At 56.7% G+C, this 18,161-nt stretch overlaps 1 protein-coding gene across 2 annotated transcripts in view; it reads left to right on the top strand.

Moving 5' to 3' along the window:
- WNT3 (Wnt family member 3) overlaps positions 1-17,825 on the top strand; it is a 53,022-nt gene extending 35,197 nt beyond the window's left edge. The window contains exons 2-5 of one of the 2 annotated variants that reach the window (XM_055408108.2): positions 8,028-8,269; positions 12,083-12,348; positions 12,928-13,403; positions 17,213-17,825. In XM_055408108.2, the coding sequence (XP_055264083.2) occupies positions 8,028-8,269; positions 12,083-12,348; positions 12,928-13,403; positions 17,213-17,405 (1,177 nt within the window). In that variant the 3' untranslated portion in view covers positions 17,406-17,825. Of the gene's footprint in view, positions 1-8,027; positions 8,270-12,082; positions 12,349-12,927; positions 13,416-17,212 lie in introns of both variants that reach the window. The other variant, XM_055408109.2, reaches the window with a different exon arrangement.
- The last annotated feature ends 336 nt before the right edge of the window (positions 17,826-18,161 follow it).

Here is an 18,161-nt window from a genome sequence, read left to right on the forward strand (position 1 = left end):
TGCTCTAGGAAGCTTAAGTGGATGGGTAGAAAAAAGTAGTAGCTTGTGACTCTTGACCTAGGTCCTTCCTCTCGCTTTGTCAGAGCTTCCTGCCAAAGCACCAGGGTAAGTGGCCCATGCCACTCGTGTTTAAGCTCTTTGGAAGTTCCAGGAGTTGGGTGCCCCTCGGCCTCCTAGGCCCCCTGCCCCTGCGCTGCCCCACCCACAGGGTACCTGTGTCCCTGAGTTTGTCAGTTTCCCCTCGTGATGTCCACCAGCCCTGAGAGGCCTCTTGAGCTAAGTAGAAAGGTAGTGGCCTTGAGTTCCAAGGCCAATGTTTGATTCTTTTCTTTCTGCCCATTTTCAAGACCTTCCTTCCCCTTCTGGAAGTTTCCATCTTGCCCCAGGCCAGAGTTGGGCCCCTCTGGACCCAGAAACAGGAAGGGCATCTGTCCTGGAGCCAGCAGGTGGAGCACCAAGCTCTGGGCCGTTGTAGGGTTTCCAGGAACATGGTGGTCGTGCTGGAGGAGAGAGCAAAGGACCACCGTGGAGGTGTTCTGGCTCCCGCCTTCTTCCATCTCCCCCACTTCCTCCCAGAACCCATGCCAGTCAGCTTAAGAGGCACTGATTCTTTGGGTCGGAATCTTAGGGTGCCCTATCTGGGGCTAGCCGAGACGGTTAGTCCTTGCCATTGAAAAAGCTGAGGGCAAGTGGACCAAGACTCCAAGAAAGGCATGACTCCGGGAGACTCAGACATGCAGCCCGCCCCAAGACTGGAGAGCCCAAGCAGGGGCCCTGGATCCTTTTCCTGGGGTTCACCCTTGTACCTGCCTTCTACACCCCTGCCCATATGTGGCTGCATGACCTGGGAAAACAACAGATTCTCTCTGGGTCCCAGTCTTCCCATCCAGAAAGGGAAGTGATGACACTAGACCGGTGGTTCTCAGATTGCATCCTGCAGAATGGCCGTAGATGGGGAGTGAGGGGAAGGTGGAGGGGTGGGCCTCTGGGTCCCTGCCCACCTCCTTTTTTCAATTTAATCATTCTAAGTGTGTAATACAGTGGCATCAAGTTATGTTTGCAGTGCTGTCCAACCATCACCGCTGTTTCCAGAACTGTTCATCATCCCAAACAGAAACTGTATCCTCATTCAGCTATAACTCCCCCTCCCAGCCCCCAGCTACCTCTAATGTACTTTTGGTCACTATGAAATTGCCTATTCTTGGTACCTCATGTAAGTGGAATCATACTATATCTGTCCTGTGTCTGGGTTATTTCACTTGGTATAATGTGGTCAAGGTTCATGTATATTGTAGCATGTATCAGGACGTCTTTCCTATCTGTGGCTGAATAACGTTCCACTGTGGTCCACTGGAGAAGGGAATGGCAAACCACTTCAGTATTCTTGCCTTGAGAACCAACCCCATGAACAGTATGAAAAGGTATAGACCCAGGAGAACTGAAAGCAGTACTCTTGCCTGGAGAATCCCATGGACAGAGGAGCCTGGTAGGCTACAGTCCACAGGGTCGCAAAGAGTCGGACACAACTGAGCAACTTCACTTCAACATTCCACTGTGTGGATTTGCCACGTTTTGTTATCCATTCATCTGCTGATGGACACTGGGCTGTTTCCTTCTTTGTAGCTGTTGTGAATAGCGCTGCTGTGAACACATATCCACTTGAATCCCTGCTTTCAGTTCTCCTGGGTCTCTACCTTTTCATACTGTTCATGGGGTTCTTAAGGCAAGAATACTCAAGTGGTTTGCCAGTCCCTTCTCCAATCGACCACGTTTTGTCAGAACCCTCCACTGTGACCCATCCGTCTTGGGTGGCCCTACCTTGGAGTGCAATTGCTGGGTCATATGAGCTTCCCAGGTGGCTCAGCAGTAGAGAATCCTCCTGCCAATGCAGGAGATGCAAGTTCAATCCCTGGGTTGGAAAGATTCCCTGGAGAGGGAAATGGTAACCCACTCCAGTATTCTTGTCTGGAGAATCTCATGGACAGAGGAGCCTGGTGAGTTACAGTCCATGGGGTCACAAAGAGTCAGACACGACTGAGCACGCATGCATGATGATTCTACATTTAGCTTTTGGAGGAATGGTCCCTCTTTTTATCTGTTTTGGGTACTGGGGAGAGGCAAGGGGGATGTATATTTGGAAAAAAATAGCTAACAAAAAACACCCTAAACTAGATGACTCCTGAGGCCTCTTTAATCTATCAAATACTATAATGTTGGAGGGGTCTAAGGTCAAAAATGTAGGTAAGTTTGATTGCAAGGGAGGCCACCAACCCACATGGGTTGAGGGGCCCCAACCCACATGGCCCATTAAGGCAAGCAGGGTGGGGGACAGCATGGTGTGCCCCCCTCACCACGGCACATGGTCCCTGCTGGGCAGGGCAGTGCTGGGTGGACAACAGAGTCTGTGGGTCCACAGTGCCACCGTCACGGGGCCCTTGGGGGTCTCACACTGTATCCAGTCCAGCTCAGCCGGGTCAGCACCAGGCAGCCCTGTGCTCACCAGGCAACCCCACCTGTAACTTCTGGAGACAGAGGTGCTGCAGGTTGGTGAATGGCTTGGTGGGGGTGGGAGTCTGATGAGACCATGCTTGGCACTGAAGCCTGGCCGGTTTGGAGAAGGTCTTTCATCCTGATAGGTCAACCCCGAGGCCTCAGGAGCTGCCTGTCGCCTGCTGGCACCTGCCACCCCATCCGCCTGGCTGCCTGTGTCTGTCCTCAGCCCAGCTGGGTGGTGGGTGGTTGGGGTGGAGGGTGAGCTGTCCTTAGGGGAGCGTGGCAGGGCCCTAGGGCCGGGCTGGGCAGGAGCTGGTATAAATAGCCCTGCCCAGCTGGGAAGGCCTGGCAGGGCCCTCTGCCCTCCCCCTCACCAGCTGCTGGTGCCAGGCGGGTCCCCACCTCTCTTGGGAGCCCAGCCATCGTCTCAGGTCCTAAATGGAGGAACATCCTCAGCGGAACTGAGGAGTCTTGTCCTGTGTGTAGGTGGAACCTCCGGATGCTTGGAGGCCTGGAGAAAAGGGCTGAGGGGCTACAAAATGGTGGTAGGGGATCAGGCCCTTCGGGAAGGAGTTCTTTAATTCCTCCCCTGGAGAATCAGTGAGTGCTTGTCATGGGCCCGGCTGGTCCTTTCGTGGGCCAAGTGTGCTTGTGTTTGTGTGTGCGTATGTGTGTGTGGTACGGTGGGAGCAGGAGAGGAGGCACAATCTCCGTCCTCGGGGAACTCACACCAGCACAGCCGTGGAACTAGAGACCCATCATTTCAGCCCTTTGAGATAAGAAGCCCTGAGTAAGGTAGAGAGAAAACACGGAGAGGTTACTTCTGTCCGGGAGCCCACAAGAGCCTTCAGAACGGAGGCAACCCAAGAAATATCAGAGGTTGAAGGCTGGGTGAGATGCTTGCCGGGGGCTTGGGCGTTGGAGAGGAGCTCCGGGTGGGTGGCTGCTAGACACATCCGCTTAAGGCCACTTGCACTGGTATGAAGAATGAAGACTGAGGCTCACAGTGTGACCTCCGCCCGGGGAGCGTGCACTTCACTGTTGGGGACAAGGAGCTGTGAGTCAATGCAACTTAATGCATCTGGGGTGGGTGGAATCTCAGACATGAGCGTGTGTGGGCAGGAGGCTCGGGCCAGGTGTCAAGGCGTGTTTTGGGGAGGGCAGCCATCCTGTAGATCAATCCCACGGCCACAGCATTGTTGGCCCCCGCGCCAGCCCATAGAGCTAACCCCCCATCCCCAGAGGCCCTGGCTCATTACCGGCAGAATGTCCATTTCTGAGCTGAAATCCCTGAATGGAGCATCCTGGAAAGGTCCCTCTGCCCTTGCCCTCTGGGTTCCCTTTCACACTCGGCCAGATCACAGATGTCTGTTCTTCCACCCTGTTGAGGGCTGAGCTGCCCGGAGAAGGGCCAGCTTTGCTCTGGCTCGAAGCATCCTTCCCAGTGATGGATGGGAAGGGGCTCTGGAAATTCTGGTGTGTTCTGTCAAGTCAGGGATGCGAGGGCTCGGGAATGAGGTTGATGACGTACGAGGGGACAAAGTGCTGGGGATGCCCCTAAACACGCAGTAACCACCACAGCCACCACAACTAGAGGGCTTCGTATATGCCAGGAGCTTTATGTCCTTCATCCCTCCCTTCACGTGTATCTTCTAGATAAAGAAAGTGAGGTCTGAGGGGTTAATGAAACACTTGAGATCCGCAGCTTGGGAACAGCAGAGCTGGGTTTGAATGCCCGCAGCCTGGCTGCAGATACACAATGGGTCGGACATGGCAAGCAGGAAGGAGTCAGGGCTTGGTGGGAGGAGGGGAAGGAACTCCTGTCTCCGAGGCTGGGGCTTGTTCTCTGAGGCCATCACTCCTGCAGTCAGACAAAGTCTACGGTCGCCCAACTTCTCTGCCTCAGTTTCCTCATCTGTAAAACCAAGACGACAGCAGCCACATCACAGAACTGTTGCTGAGGATTAAGCAACATAGGATCTGTGAAGTGCCTGGCGTAGAAGTGCTAAATAAGGGATGGTCGCTGTGATCTCTAATGCTGCACTTGACTGCAGGGGAAAGAGGAAGTCTGCTTGCTGGAGGGGAAACGGCAGCTGTTCAGGAGGAAGGATTCACAAGCGAGCACCCAGGAGAGCACAGGGCACCACACCATGGCATTCCCCTCCTGGGAGATGTTTGGGGGGCAGTTCTGGCCTTTGCGGCCAGCCAAGCCCTGCCAGGGCATGGGGCTCGGACATGCTGCTGGGCTGGCCAGGCCTGCTGGGAACCCATGGGGGTGGGGGAGATTGGTGCAGTCAGGGAGCAGGGAGCCCCTCAGAATGCAGGGATAAGGAGCAGCCTCACTGAGTGGAAATGAGGAGCCAGCAGGGCTTCCCCACACCCCGGTGCCCTTCCCTGCAGCGCAGCCAGCTTCACCTGGCTTCGTGGGTCCAGCTTTGCCTTGGACAAGCCACTTCTCTCTGTGGACCTCTGTTTTCTCATCTGTATAATGGGCTGTGTGCTCTCTAAAGGCACTTCTTATAGGTTCTTATTTTGAACCAGCTTAGCTTGAGGGTGCGCCGGCCTGTGGAAGCGCCAACAGGTGTGGGAAGAGGATGAGAAAGGAGGCAAGGAATGGGGGTGGAGGAGGGGCGAAGGGAGGGTCCTTGAGTGCCCCCTCGGGCCCTCCCTTCATTCCTCTGGGCAAAGGGAGTCTGGAGCCTTGGGGCCCTGGTGTGAGGAGACCAGTAAATGGTCTGGCACCTCTCCCTGGTGCCAGAGGTGGTCGTGACACAGGCCTACCCAGGTTGCAGGTTGCAGTGGGGCCAGGAGGCCAGGTTGAAGGACAGCAGAAGGCCCGCAAGGCCAGTCCACCCTTCCAGGGACAGGCATGGATGGAGGCACCTGCGGTGGGAGACTGGGCAAGGCTCTGGCCAAAGGGAGGGGCATGCAGTTTGGGCAGTGGGTGCCAGGTCTCTCTCCGCGTGATGCTCTGGGACAGTTAGGGACCAGACCAGGGTATGAGGAGGGAGCAAAGAATCGCCGTATTCCTTTAGAGGGTCCGCTGTCGCCTGCTAATGCAGCATATGCAGATTTGATCCCTGGGTCGGGAAGATCCCCTGGAGGGGGAAATGGCTACCCACTCCAGTATTCTTGGCTGGGAAATTCCATGGACAGAGGAGCCTGACGGGCTACAATCCATGGGGTTGCAAAAAGTTGGACATGACTGAACACACTATATTGATTATCATTATTGTCACAATAACCAGTTTCTAACTGTACATGGCAGGGGCAGGGAGGGCGACCCAGCAGGTGCTGTGTGTGTCCTGGTGCCCATCGTGGGGCTCTGGACCGACCCACCCTATCACCTGGGTTCAGTCTGGAGGCCCAGGGTGCAGACGGGCCAGGCCTGCAGCCACTCCCACCTTGCAGGGCCCAGGCCGGCACTGCCCAGAGGAGGGTGGTACGTGCCCCACGTGCTCTGGAGTCAGGTGAACAGGTTCCAGTGAGCCATCCCTTAGTAGCGCTGTGGTCTGGGTTGGTTACTCCGCCTGTCAGGCTAAGCCATGGGAAACGAGCTGCTGTAACAACCCTCCTAGGTCCTAGGGTTGTTACAAGGATTAAATGAGGCAGATCCAAGGAAGAGGCTTGGGCTGTGTGGGGCACAGAAGAATTCTCTAATTAGCTAATCTCAGGGGAAAGTCAGGCCTGCAGCATACCCCTCCTTCTCCTTGAAAGGGTTTGGCATTCAAGATCTGGAAATTTCTCATAAATGTTACCAACCAGACTCCCAGACCTGGGTCCCCCATTCCTCCCCAATGGAAAAATGAGGGCCCGCCTGTGTCTCTGATAATGGAGCCCAGAGTCAGCTCCAGGTGGAGGGCACATGCCCCTCCACAGTGCCCGTCATGAGCGCATGATAAGAGCTGTTAAATGGCAGACATTTGGTTCATCCCTGTGTCTAGTCCAGAAAACTCTGGCGTGCTTTTCCCTAATCTGCCTCTTGGGTCTTCTGCACCTTCCTTCCAAGGCTGCATCTTCATTTCGTCCTGGGGACTTGATGGAGGCCATTGCCAGACCAGAGCTTTGGTCAGTGCTGTATACTGAGAGAGAGGAGGCGGGTCCTGATGCCCACCCTGTCCCAGCTCATGCTGGCCCTGATCACAGGCAGGGCTGATTGAAATTGGCCTTGAAGTCTCCTGAGACCCATGGCTCGTCTTCTCAGCTTCTCTCACAAAATGTCATTCCTTCTGTTCTGTGCTGGGGAGGAGAGAGGAGGAGGAGCACCTTGGTTTTCCAGTATTTTAATCTCTTGTTCCTCCTCCAGCTCCCACAAGACCTTTCCCCCATTCACTCTTTTCTTATTATTTTTTGTCTTTCTCTTCTTCCCTTTTGTTCCTTTCCCCCTGTTCACTCTTTATAAAACCCAAGAGGTTGACAGACTATCGATTGAAGAATGTGGGACAGTAGAGGGACACGATTTGATCAAGGTTATTTGTGCCGGATCGGGGGGGTATGATCTGAAGTCTTCTCCCCCCTCACCCTGAGCTAAACTTCCATGAAACAAAGCCAAGCTTCAGTCTCTGGTCAGAGAAGAGATGGAGCTCTGGAAACTTCTAGGGAGCTGCAAAGATGGTCACGGAGGCCCTGGTGGACAAAGGACAGAGGACCTGGGGAGAGATGCTGGGAGGCTCTGGGCTAGGTGGGCATCGTCCTCAGAAGAGGCGGGGCATGGCCATGGGTGGCACATGTGTATGCATGTGTGTGTATATGTGTGTGTCCCCTGCTGGGACTGACGCTTCTCTACTTTTAGCTTTCTCTGAAATGTGATGGGGGTCAAGCCAGCTCCTGCCATCTTCCTTTCTGTAGATTTTGTTTCCTTCCCATGGGTCACTGGTAATCTCCCACGTGGCCCTAGAAACCAAAACTCCCAGCCTGACCCCTCCCTATCAGGGAAATTGGCCCAGAGCCTGGGAAGGACTTGACCTGGGCCCCTAATACCATCTTTCCATCCAGGGTCCTTTTTATAGCATTGCAGTGGCCGCTGGTGCCCCTGAAAGCTGGAAATGCCCGCAGAGAGGGCTGACGGCCTTAGATCAGTGCTCTGCACTTCAAGGGACAGTGCGCAGCTAAGGGCAAAGGCAGTGCACTCATTCATTCTTATTTATTTGGCTGTATTGGGTCTTGGTTGTGGCTCACAGGCTCCAGTGTGTGTGGACTGTGTAGTTTACCGCATGTGGGTTCTCTAGTTGAGGTGCACAGGCTCAGTAGTTGGAGTGAGTGGGCTTAGTTGCTCCTCGGCATGTGGGATCCTAGTTCCCTGACCAGGGATTGAACCCACGTGCCCTGCACTGGAAGGCAGATTCTTAACCACTGACCCACCAGGAAAGTCCCAAAGGCAGCACATTCAGACACCAGGTTTCTCAGGACTAGGGGTTCAGGCTCACGGGCCCTCAGCGGTTCCACCTCCCCTGAGTGCTCACAAGAAGAAACAATGCCCACGATGGACCATGTGCTTGGTGCCTACAGTGCCACTACCCTCTGTCTGCCCGCAGGTCCCTGGCACTGGGCCAGCAGTACACATCCCTGGGCTCACAGCCCCTACTCTGCGGCTCCATCCCAGGCCTGGTCCCCAAGCAGCTGCGCTTCTGCCGCAATTACATCGAAATCATGCCCAGCGTGGCCGAGGGCGTGAAGCTGGGCATCCAGGAGTGTCAGCACCAGTTTCGGGGCCGCCGCTGGAACTGCACCACCATCGACGACAGCCTGGCCATCTTCGGGCCCGTCCTTGACAAAGGTACTGTCTCTGGGCAGGATAGGAGGTGGGGGTGTGTGTGGCTCAGGACACAGGCGTTCTTCACATCAGGGTGCCTCAGCTCTGAGCCCAGGGTCCCCAGGGGAGGACAGAAAAGCTGGTCACCTCCACACAAAGTGGGCCAGGTCCCTCTCTGGCCTGACCCAGGCTGTCACTGTGGCTGCCACGCCTTCTCAGGCACTTCCAGGGGTGCTGAGCAGCCTAGAGATCCTGAGATCCTAGGGCGGGCTAGGAGGCTGTAGGTGTCCTTCCCTCCTGGCTGGCACAGCGGATGGCCCCAGGCTTTGATGTGGACTTCTGTGATGCTTTCCCAGTGCTGTGTTAAGTGCTATGCAAATCTAGCTTTAGGGTGAGATGAAAGCACTGCCAGCCCAAGGTCTCTCCCACACAGAAAATTCTGGAGCCAGGGAAGCTGCCTGGTACTGGTGGCATTGCATGGCATCCCATGAGTAGTTTCTGCTGGTCGCTGGGCCCCCAGCAGGCTGGCTGTGCCTGTGGACTATGGTGGGACTTGAAAACCTGCTGGCCTCCGGGTAACTTTCCAGCCATCATAGAGAGTCACCGGTTGTGTCTCAAATGAATGGGATTCACATAACTTGACTTTGAACATGAAGGCACTGGGAGAAAGGGATAAGGTGGGCGACTGGTCCCAAGAAGGAGACTCTGGGGCTGATAAGTTCTGGGCTGAAGATGGGCAACTCTTTTGAGCAATTGCAGTGTCTAGGAATGCAGTGACCCTTGCTGCCCTCCCGGGAGCTACCATTTCTTTTCTGCAGCAACTTGAAGCCTCTCAGCCACCACCAGGGCTTTGGCACCCAAACCGGTGTACCTGGCCTTCCCTCCTTTTAGAAGAGCTGCATTTACAGCCAGAAAGAAAAGGGACCCGAGAACCAGCTGGACCTGGGGAAGGGTTGGTGTGGGGGTGGTGGTGGCAGGGAATGAGTGCGGGAAGCCGACCCCCCATTTGGGACTGCAGTCCCCGTTTACCTGCGCCTCTGGTGCGCCTTGGAAGTCCGACCTACAGGCTATTGTCACGGGACAGAAGGGCAATTAGCGAATCAATGGATGATGATTCTGTTTACGCTTCTATTACCAAAGCTAATTATTCCCTGTTTACATAAAAGGTTTGGCCTCTAATTGGGGCCAAGTGGCGGCGGTTTGCATTTCAAACCTGATCTTGCCGGCGTGTCCGTCTCACCGTCTTCCGGTGCCCCTCCTCGGGCCAGGTAGCGCTTAATCAAACAGCCTGGCGTCTAGACGCGCTCCCCAAAGCAAGACTCTTTTCTGATTGCTCTTCTCCGCGCGGGACGTGAAAACCTGTGAAAACCGGGTCTCTGGGCTTATTATCCCTTCAAGTCTGTGTATAACGTTTTAAATCCCCGTTGTAGGTTCTAGGACTTGCCCACATCCCGAAATTGCAGGAGGATAGTTTTGTGATGGGGAGGCGTGGGTAGGATGTCAGAGAAAGGAACGTGAGGGGAGCTCAGGTTCCCAAGTCAGAGAAAGGGGAATTCAGCGGTCTGCGGGAGGAGGCCCCCCACCCTGCGCCCGCACGCGCTCCCCAGCGCCCGAAGCCCGGCGTGAACGGGTTCGAACCCCGCTCTGGGCTCCACGCTCGCGCCCCGCCTCTGGCGAGCCCCCCACCCGCGCAGGGCGGGCTGCCAGGGTAGACCTCTGCCCCGGGCTTTGAGACCCAGGGTGGCAGGGAGGCGGTCTGTGCCGGGGCGCGCGCATCTTCCGCGGCCGCGGGGGACCGAGCCCCCGGGGCTGGCGCGCCCGGAGCGGCGGCAGGGGGCGCCGGGGTCGGCGGCCGGAAGGCGCGAGGCGGCGAAGCGGGGTGCGGGCGGCCGGGGATCGCGGTCCCCGGGCGGGGCGGGGCGGGGGCGGGCGGCCCGGAGGGGCTTAGGCGGCTTGAAAGGGGCCCGGGCGGCGCCCCCCACCGCGCGGCCCGGCCCCGCGCCCGCTGCGGCCGCCGCGCCATTCACACGCCCTCTGGCCATTCGGCGCGGCGCGGGGGCGGGGGGCGCCGCTTCAATGGGGATTTCGCGGGCCGGCGCCGGGGCCGGGGGCGCGGCCCGGCCGCGGGAGCCGCCCGTTGCTACGCGGTGGCGGCCGGCCCGGCGGCCCGGACCCGGCGGCCGCATTATACGGGTAATGCGGTGTGACACCGCGCGAACAAAGGCGGATTGAGCGGCCCAGCGGGCCCCGCCGGACGGGGACCGGCACAGCGGGGCTGTCAGCGCCGCTCCCAGGCTAATCCCCGCCCCGCCCCCGCCGCCCCCGCGTCCCCGGGGCTGGGAACCGAGCGCGGCCCGGGGCCCGGGCGCCGCCGCCGCCGCGAGAGGCCGCGGGCCGGCCGGAAGCGAGGCGCTCGCCCTCGGCGCCCCCGGCCCCCGGGGCGCTGAGGGGTGGGCAGCCCCGGGCCGGGGTCGGAGCCGGGGCGCCGCGCCTCAGGCCTCGGCCGCCCCCGTCGCAATTGGCCCCGGGCTGAGCGGGTCCAGTGCCCGGGCGGGCCGCTCCCACTCCCCGCCAGCCTGCCCGCGAAGGGGGCGCGTCCTCCTTTGCCGGTGGTCCGCGAGGGCCCGGGGCCTCTACAGAGGCGGCAGTGGCCACGAGGGGGGACCGGGCTCCCTGGTCCGCCGAGACCAGAGCCACAGCCCAGGAAAGGAGACATGCAGGCCAGCAGCCCGGTGTTCTGCAGCCTGCCTGGCCTTGGTCAGGTCGCCTCCCGGTTCCCGGGTTCCTCACCAGTAAGGAGAAATGGTTGGACAGCAGGTCTTCTAGGTCTTTGCCTCCCTAGTCGTCAATGTCTCTATCTGCAAAATGGGCCTATAAGAAGGCTTTTTGCCTCATAGGGTAAGAGGATTAAATGGGCTAAAGCACATGAAGGGTAGAATCTGGTGAATACCCACCACTCAAGGTGCTTATCATTATAACAAATTTGGGAGAGCACCCTGAGAATCTCTTTCCCTTTGCTGGATCCTGGGACAGAGGCAGGGAATGTGCCCTGTGTCCCACCATCCTCCTGGGAGGTGCTTGACCTTCTTAGTCCAAAACTGTGGCTTTGTCTTGGGTAAAGGACAGGAAAATGGAAGGGGGAGGCTGAGATGCCAACCACTGTTCTCTTGGTCAGGAACTTTGGTGGCAGAGGGAAATTGTACCCATTTTACAAAAAGGGTAACTGAGGCTCAGAAGAGGAAAGGGTCAGGACTTCCCTGGTGGTCAGTGGTTTAGACTCCACACTGGCAGCACAGGGGGCAGGGGTTCTATCCCGGGTAGGGACACTGGGATCCCACATGCCATACGGTGCTGGCAAAAAAAAGAAAAAGGAGGAAAGCATCTGCCCAGGTGTGTCCAGGTAGGGAACAGGGGGACTTGGGCAGGTTTAGGCTGATGGTTCCCAGGCCTCACTCCCCACAGACCTCAGGCTCTCTCAGGAATGGGAGGACCCAGGCCTGTGCTGGATCTCCACTTTGGATAAGCAGAGGGTAGGGGGACCTGGGACCTGGACGGATCAAGGGCACCTTATCTCTTACCTGCCAGAGCTGTCTTTCCTCCTGTTTCTAACAGGCTCCACTCTGCCAGTTAGTGACTCTGAGCCTCAGTTTGCTCATCTGTAAAGTGGGGATACCCACAAAAAGGGGCTGGGCCAACCAAAGAGGGAATGGCATCTGGGTTCCTTCCTTTCCATCGGGGCTGGTGAGCCCCCTTTCGCAGCTGGGGAAGTCAGGGGTTGGTGGGGCGGCCTGTCTCAGGACCCAGTCTGAGCAGTGCCTCCCCGTGCCCTCCCTACAGCCACCCGGGAATCGGCCTTCGTGCACGCCATCGCCTCAGCCGGCGTGGCCTTCGCAGTCACGCGCTCCTGTGCGGAGGGCACTTCCACCATCTGTGGCTGCGACTCGCATCATAAGGGGCCGCCTGGCGAGGGCTGGAAATGGGGCGGCTGCAGCGAGGATGCTGACTTCGGGGTGCTTGTGTCCCGAGAGTTCGCAGATGCACGTGAGAACAGGCCAGACGCTCGCTCGGCCATGAACAAGCACAACAACGAGGCTGGCCGCACGGTGAGCCCCGGCCACCCTCTCCACAGCCCTGCCCGAGACCCCTTCCGGGACCTGTCCCTGCCTGTGGCCCTTGTGCATGCTGGGCTCCCTGCTCTCCTTTCCTCCTCCTTTCTTCTTGGACTGTTCCCCAGCCCTGAGCTTACTCCCGACCTGAGGATGTTGTCAGCCCACGAGTGTGGCAGCCCCAGGGCGTGGGTACCAAACAGCCCATCCTGGGCACTTTAGCTGCCTGTGTAGCTGTGAGACCCTTGGGCCTGGCTTTGAATTCAGCCTCCATCCTTTCCTAGGTTACTTGACTTAAGGCGAGTCACTTAAGTTCCCAGCCTCAGTTTCCCTATTTGTTAAATGGGGGTCACAATCCTTATTTCCCAGGGCTTTGAGAAATGAATGTGATTTCTGCCAGTGCCGAGGTGTGAAGGGGAGGGAAGCAGGGAAGCAATGGTCACCATTCTTAGGTCTGAGTCTCAATCCCCTGTCCATTCTCATCCTAGCATAGGGGAGGAATAGAGGAAGTTTCAGCGATGGGGGTGGGAGGGCCTGGTGGGGTCAGTCGAGACCAGCTGCGGCTCCTCTTCCCAGACCATCCTGGACCACATGCATCTCAAGTGCAAGTGCCACGGGCTGTCGGGTAGCTGTGAGGTCAAGACCTGCTGGTGGGCCCAGCCCGACTTCCGCGCCATCGGCGACTTCCTCAAGGACAAGTACGACAGCGCCTCGGAGATGGTGGTGGAGAAGCATCGGGAGTCCCGCGGCTGGGTGGAGACCCTCCGCGCCAAGTACGCGCTCTTCAAGCCGCCCACCGAGAGGGACCTGGTCTACTACGAGAACTCGCCCAACTTTTGCGAGCCCAACCCGGAGACGGGCTCCTTCGGTACTAGGGACCGGACTTGCAACGTCACCTCCCACGGCATCGACGGCTGTGACCTGCTCTGCTGCGGCCGCGGCCACAACACGAGGACGGAGAAGCGGAAGGAGAAGTGTCACTGCATCTTCCACTGGTGCTGCTATGTCAGCTGCCAGGAGTGCGTCCGCATCTATGACGTGCATACCTGCAAGTAGGCGGCCAGGTAGGGGGGCTGGGCGGGGCGGCTTCTCTTCCTAATGACCCCGTTCCACTTCTGAGCGATCCAGGACACGTATGTTTCCACGGCCACAGTAGGAAGGCAGGATTTCCCAGGCTTCAGTGGGAATAGTCCTTGGGGAGTGTCTTGGTGAATTACACAAAGCACAGATAATAACCAAGTTTGTGCAGATGAGGCTCCAAGCAGTTGATTCAGTGCATGTACAAGTTAATAAATTATGAGCCAGGCCACTTCACACAGCCACTAGCTGTCATGATTGAGCTTCCGTGGAGCCAGAGCGGGGGTATTGTGGGATTGGAAGCTGGGTCCCCTGACTTGGTCTTGACTTGGCTGCTGATTTCCTGTTCTTTTCACTCCTCTGGGCCTCAGGTTTCTTACTGTAAAGTGAGGGGGTTAAAATACTTGGAATAGCAGGCCCCAAAGTCTCTTGTACCCCTGGGGCAGAGTCATTTTGCATCCACCTTGAACTTAGAAGGCAGGATTTTGCACAAGCATAACTCCTACCACCCTCAGGAGGTGGGTGGGGGGAAGCGGTGTGTAAGCCCGTATCCCGGCACATCTGAGGCTTGGGTGGAGCAGGGCACACTCTCAGCGCGTTTATGGCCGGTGATGGGGAGGAGGAAGGAGTCAAGTTCAGAGTGATGGTGGTGAGTAATAGAGGGATCAAAGACTGCCGGAATATGTTCCCAAGCTTCCCAGAGGTGGCCTGCGTGGGAGATACTGTTGCCCAGCCCTGGGGTCCATAGGTCCCCAGGACAGGTCAAGGTTGGCATGTGGTGGTCCTGTACTTGGAGGGTTTCTCAGGCCCCTGTGCCCTCTCTCCTATTTCTCTGGCCTGAGAAAGGGCCTGGTCCATAGGGATCTGAGGTCCAGTCCAGCTGCCACCACTTGCCAACCGTGTGACCCCAACAAGACTGTCTCTTCCTCTGTTGTCCTCCCCAGAGCTGCTGTGAGGAACACAAGTGAAGTCCACTGGGGATAGTGCTCAGTTCATTGAGGAGGACTCATCCACCTGGGTCATCGCTGCCTGGGGCTGTGTTGGCAAGGGCACCCCACTGGGCAATGTGGTGGGGAGGGGTCGGGCTTCTTTGCGACAGGGAGGGACCGCACGAGCAGGGGAGAGCTCTGATTGAGGGGTGACTGACTCAGCCCATCTGAGAAGCCCCTCTGTGTAGCTCAGGTTCCATCCTGGCAGGGACGGAGTCCAGAGAGACAGCAGGAGGCACCACTTCTCTTGGTGCCTGAATAAAAGCAGCGTGGGCAGTGGAAAGAGTGCACAGGTGGTTCCAGCCCCACCGCTTCCCAGCTCCCTCACTTGCACGTAGTGGTGATGATGGGAGCCTGGCAGGAGTTTTATGAGGTTCGAGCAAGCTGGCAGATGTGAATGCTGGTCTGAATATAGTAATAACAGAAAGTGATAAATGCCATAAGAGCCCTGACACGAGGGCAGTCATCCTGCGAGAAATGGTGTCATCACTTGGGCAGTCACATTTAACTGCTTTTCAGAACGATGGGAGAAAAATCAGTGCATAGGCGAGAACTCCCAAGCTCACTCTGCATGTCAGGAAAGTCTGAAAACTGCAGTGCCTCCTTCCTCTGACATCTACTCTGTCAAGCAGGACACAGCTCTGGCCATTATGAGAAGGCTACGGGGAAACCGGGCTTCAGAACACTAGCTCTGGAGTGGGCACCAGGAGGCCGTCTGTGTAGCCTGCCCATTGCACAGACAGGAACCCTGAGCCCAGGGCCCTGCCTCCAGAAAGCCCCAATCTGTGGGTCCTGCAGAGGCCACTCTGCCTGCAGCCCAGGCCCCGGCCGTGGCTCCAGGATGTCACAACTCTGTTCCAGCTCCTCTCCTCCCTTCCCCTCTGAGGGCGGTTGAGCGAAGCCAAGACATCTGCTGAGTGGAAAGGAGGTGTGCTGGGTGGGTCCTCAGTGTCCAGAAAAATCCCCCACTTGTGATCTGTTACTGATCCTAAGAGCCAACACTCCCCGTTTCTGAAACGGAATGGCATTTCCCCCTATGGAACTTACTACATGGACACGGTAGATGGTGGCCCCTGGGCGTCTCATACACGGAGCCCGTGCTCTGGGACATGTGGATTCTTGTCTCCCCATGTGGTGCCCTTTTGACAAACAGTTTTTGTTGAGTGATTTGGGGCAAGTGGTTTTGCCTGTCTGAGCCCTGGTTTCCTCATCTGTGAACTGGGGGATAAGAACCGTGACCCTTGCAGGCTTGTGTGGATGAGAGTCCTGTGCATACAAAGAGCCCTGACACAGGGTCCAAGGAGGAGGGAACATCCCAAAGCCTGGCCTCCAGGAGCAGCTTCCCCGCAGCGTGCTGCTGGTTCGGAGCCACAGGCTGAGACCATTACTACCCTCCGGTCCTTTTATCCACCTGACACTCTGCAGGCAGGATGGGAACTTCCGAGACGGGCTGGCGCAGGTGGGAGAGGGCAGGGCGCCCCCGAGCAGGATGCATGCCCTCCACACGCTCAAGGAGGAGCGCGAGCCTTTCCCTTATATAACAGCCTTCCTTATGGAGAAAACCTCTCCACTGCTTGTCGATTGTGTCTGGTGTCTCAGGCGAACCACTGATTTTCCATCTCACGAGGACCAGTTTTGTGCCTTTGTTACCCGATACTGTGAGTGCAGCAAGCTAGAAAGGGCTCTGCACAAGAGGCAGGTGGCCTGGCAAACCCCAAGTCCCGGCTCTGTCACTGAGTCGTTGCGAGACTTTGGACATGTCTTTGGAATCTCGCTGAGTCTGTTTCTTCTCTTGTAAAAGTCTCCTACTGGCCAAGGAGTTCGGGGTTGATGGGGAACGCCCATCAGAGCCCTTTGGGCTTTAAATCTTTTGTGACATGTTAATACATATCTGAGCGCACACACATAGCATGAAATGCATACACAAATGAAGAGAAGGTACACACTGGTGCTCCCATGAGGAGGAAGTTTTCACAATGCAATAGGCTTTCTTCTGTGTGGACAGCTTGATACAGAAACAGTGGACAGGAGTCTACAGAGTTGGGAATTGGGCCCTAGATCTGCAGGGTTTCTCCTAGACTGGTTCGTCTGTCAGGCGAGTTACCTAGACCAGGCTTTCTGTTGCCCCAGCCCCAGCTAGAAGGCTGTTGTTGTCAGTTGTGTCTGACTCTGCGACTCCATGGACTGCAGCACCCCAGGCCTCCCAGTCCATCACCATCTCCCGGAGTTCACTCAAACTCATGTCCATTGAGTCGGTGATGCCATCCAGCCATCTCATTCTCTGTCGTCCCCTTCTCCTCCTGCCTTCCATCTTTCCTAGCATCAGGGTCTTTTCCAATGAGTTGGCTTTTTGCATCAGGTGGCCAAAGTATTGGAGCTTCAGCTTCAGCATCTGTCCTTCCAGTGAATATTCGGGGCTGATTTCCTTTAGGACTGACTGGTTTGATCTCTTTGCTTTTCAAGGGACTCTCAAAAGTCTTCGAAAAGCAGTTCGAAAGCATCAATTCTTCGGCACTCAGCCTTTTTTATTGTCCAGCTAGAAGGTGGGAAGGCAGGATTTGGATCCCAGTGTGTAGACGCTGAAGCCCTGCTGTAGCTCACACGCCCTTCCTCAGCGGTCTACCCCAGAGACAGTAAGGAGCACAGGACAGCCACTCGAGTCCCCCCGTTACCTCCCAGTTCAAGAGAAAAGCTGAGTGAGACGTCAAACCAGCAGCCTCTGAGCTTTGCATCCTGTGGGTGGTCCCTCCGGGAAAACGACCACGTTCCTAATTCTTCCTCTTTGCTTCCCAAAGGGCACTGGGAACGGGTGAAGTGTGTGGCTGGGCAGAGTCACCGAAGTCCTACGGGAAGCAGGACCCAGAGCTGGCTCGGCCCTCAGCATCAGACAGCATGGAATCAGGACTCTCGCCAGACGCACGTGTGGTAAATGACCTGGACCCGGCCCGCCGCTGCCTGGGGGGCCTCCCTCCCTCTCGCTCATCTTAAGTTTCTCACCCTACTCTGGACGGTGTGTGGTTTTTAAAGAAGGGGCTTTCTTTTTTAGTTCTCCAGGGTCTGAAAGGGACAGACCCGAGGCTTATCTTTGCACATGTTAAAGAAAATAAAAATGGAAAAAGAAAACAAAAACCCACTTCTACTCCAACAGAACAGGCTGGGCTCAGGTGAGCCTGGTAGTGAAAACATCGACGGCAACATTCTGTTTCCCGGTGGCTTCCAAGACGCCTGTGAGCTGGGAGTTAGGAAGTAGGAAAAAGCCCCGCAGTCTCTTTTTCTCTGTCTACTCCCATTCGAATCTGATAGACTTTCACATTCTGATAAAAGCCATAAGTTTAGCTGGGATCAAGTGGTAGGGAGGCCACGGCCATCGTTAGAGTCAGGTTTCGAGTTTGAAGAACCGGGAGTTCTGGGCGTTTGAAGAGCAGCTGTATGTTCTTCTCAGTCCCCTTTTCTCTGTAACCCTGTTCTGCACGAGAGGCTCTTGTGAACTGCAGTCAGATCTCAAAAATCTTTTTCTACCATTCTGCAGTTTCCACCATTAACGCAGTACTTTTTTTTTTTTCTCCTTTCTGTAGTGAACGTTGTAAATAGGTTATGTGTAGGGGGCAAGACTTCTCCAGCTTAGATGGCTTCCTGAAGAAAGTGGTGTCTTTAAAGGGGCCATTCTGCCCCTCCCAGCCCTGCTCACCTGCAGATTCTCCATACAAACTCCAGGTTGAGCAGCTGGACTGTAGGTCACCTGAG

The sequence above is a fragment of the Moschus berezovskii genome, chromosome 20, assembly GCF_049115385.1.
Source record: "Moschus berezovskii isolate FMDL1 chromosome 20, NW_MosBer_1.0, whole genome shotgun sequence".
NCBI lineage: Eukaryota > Metazoa > Chordata > Mammalia > Artiodactyla > Moschidae > Moschus > Moschus berezovskii.